Source organism: Echinococcus granulosus (genome assembly GCF_000524195.1).
Source record: "Echinococcus granulosus chromosome Unknown EG_S00839, whole genome shotgun sequence".
Lineage (NCBI taxonomy): Eukaryota > Metazoa > Platyhelminthes > Cestoda > Cyclophyllidea > Taeniidae > Echinococcus > Echinococcus granulosus.
This window is the reverse complement of record NW_020171213.1, coordinates 1-1,145: the sequence shown is the minus strand read 5'-3', so window position 1 is coordinate 1,145 and position 1,145 is coordinate 1. Positions and strand designations below refer to the sequence as shown.

Here is a 1,145-nt window from a genome sequence, read left to right as displayed (position 1 = left end):
TCACCACGTCACCGGAATGTCACAACTGCGATGTGCCTGGCTCATCGATCGTCGACTCGAAGACGACTTGAAATTCGCATGACTGACAACGTGCAATCACTGGAGCACGCTGGACGCGAGTGATGGGGAGATGTGGGGCCTTGTGGACAAGCTGGGTTGTGTGAGACCTGAGGAGCTGATGAGCAGAGTGAGCATAGACAAAATGAGGCAAATCTAGCAAACGATGACACACAGAACGAATTGCCTCTTCTTAATCAGTGGCTACACTTAACAAGCCTTCCTGAACCTTGTTGCAGGTATAAGTGATGGGTTGAGGTGAGGGTGGCAAGAAATGATGGAAGAGACAAAGGAGAAAATGAGATGATACAATGGGAAGTCGAAGGTGATGGTTTATAAATAGGATTGGAAAAATGCGGGATAGGGTGTATAGTTACGTGCTCATCAGATTAGAAGTGTAGATTTGCTACTGTCTGGCGTAATTTACTTAAAGATAATGTCCAATTTGTGAATTCAACATAATGTGTGATTAAAAAGCTACAAATCCAAGTGTTTCACCATTCTCCTCCTTTTGTTTAGTCAAAGACAAGACCAAGTGCCATTTCAGTGAACATAATCTCGTTGATTCGCCAGACGGCCTCACATTTCAACGTGAAATGAACCTCTATGTTTGAGTGGATGTAAAGGGGAGGTGGAGACGTGAGGAATTATCTCGAGGACATACCCCACTTAAAGGGCAGCTGGAGAAATGCTTAATCTGGGCTGCTAGAAGTTTTTCACATCTTTCGTACTCTCGATAGGCAGATGGCCTGTGTACAAGTGGTAGAACGAGGAGGAAGTGGACCCGAGTCGACATTGCGGTAATGTGACGATGATGTCGGAGAGCGAATTCTTCTGCGTAACGTTTTTCTACGCCTACCTGAGTGTTGCCTTGCTGAACAACTGCAATGTAGTCAATGTGGCAACGTAGTGCGTCCTCTGGGCATCCGTTTGATTCCTTGAGGCGTCCTTGGTGCGTCCACCTCGTCCTCCCCATTATATGTTGGCAATCATTCCGCCGCCTTATGCGCAGACCGCATTTTCCTTAAAAGGTGCCTTCGTCTTCTCTGCCTCACTTGTGCCTATTTTAATAAGCATTAACTTCGGTT

General features: G+C 46.1%; 1 protein-coding gene across 1 annotated transcript; it reads right to left on the bottom strand. All coding sequences in view use genetic code 11, as the record gives it.

Annotated features, from left to right (window-relative positions):
• Positions 1-19: 19 nt before the first annotated feature.
• EGR_11310 (hypothetical protein) lies at positions 20-1,033 on the bottom strand (the record flags this gene model as incomplete). Its single annotated transcript, XM_024500551.1, has 2 exons — positions 20-175; positions 722-1,033. 2 exons carry the CDS (start codon positions 1,031-1,033, stop codon positions 20-22), a joined length of 468 nt encoding a protein of 155 aa, XP_024345035.1.
• Positions 1,034-1,145: the final 112 nt, after the last annotated feature.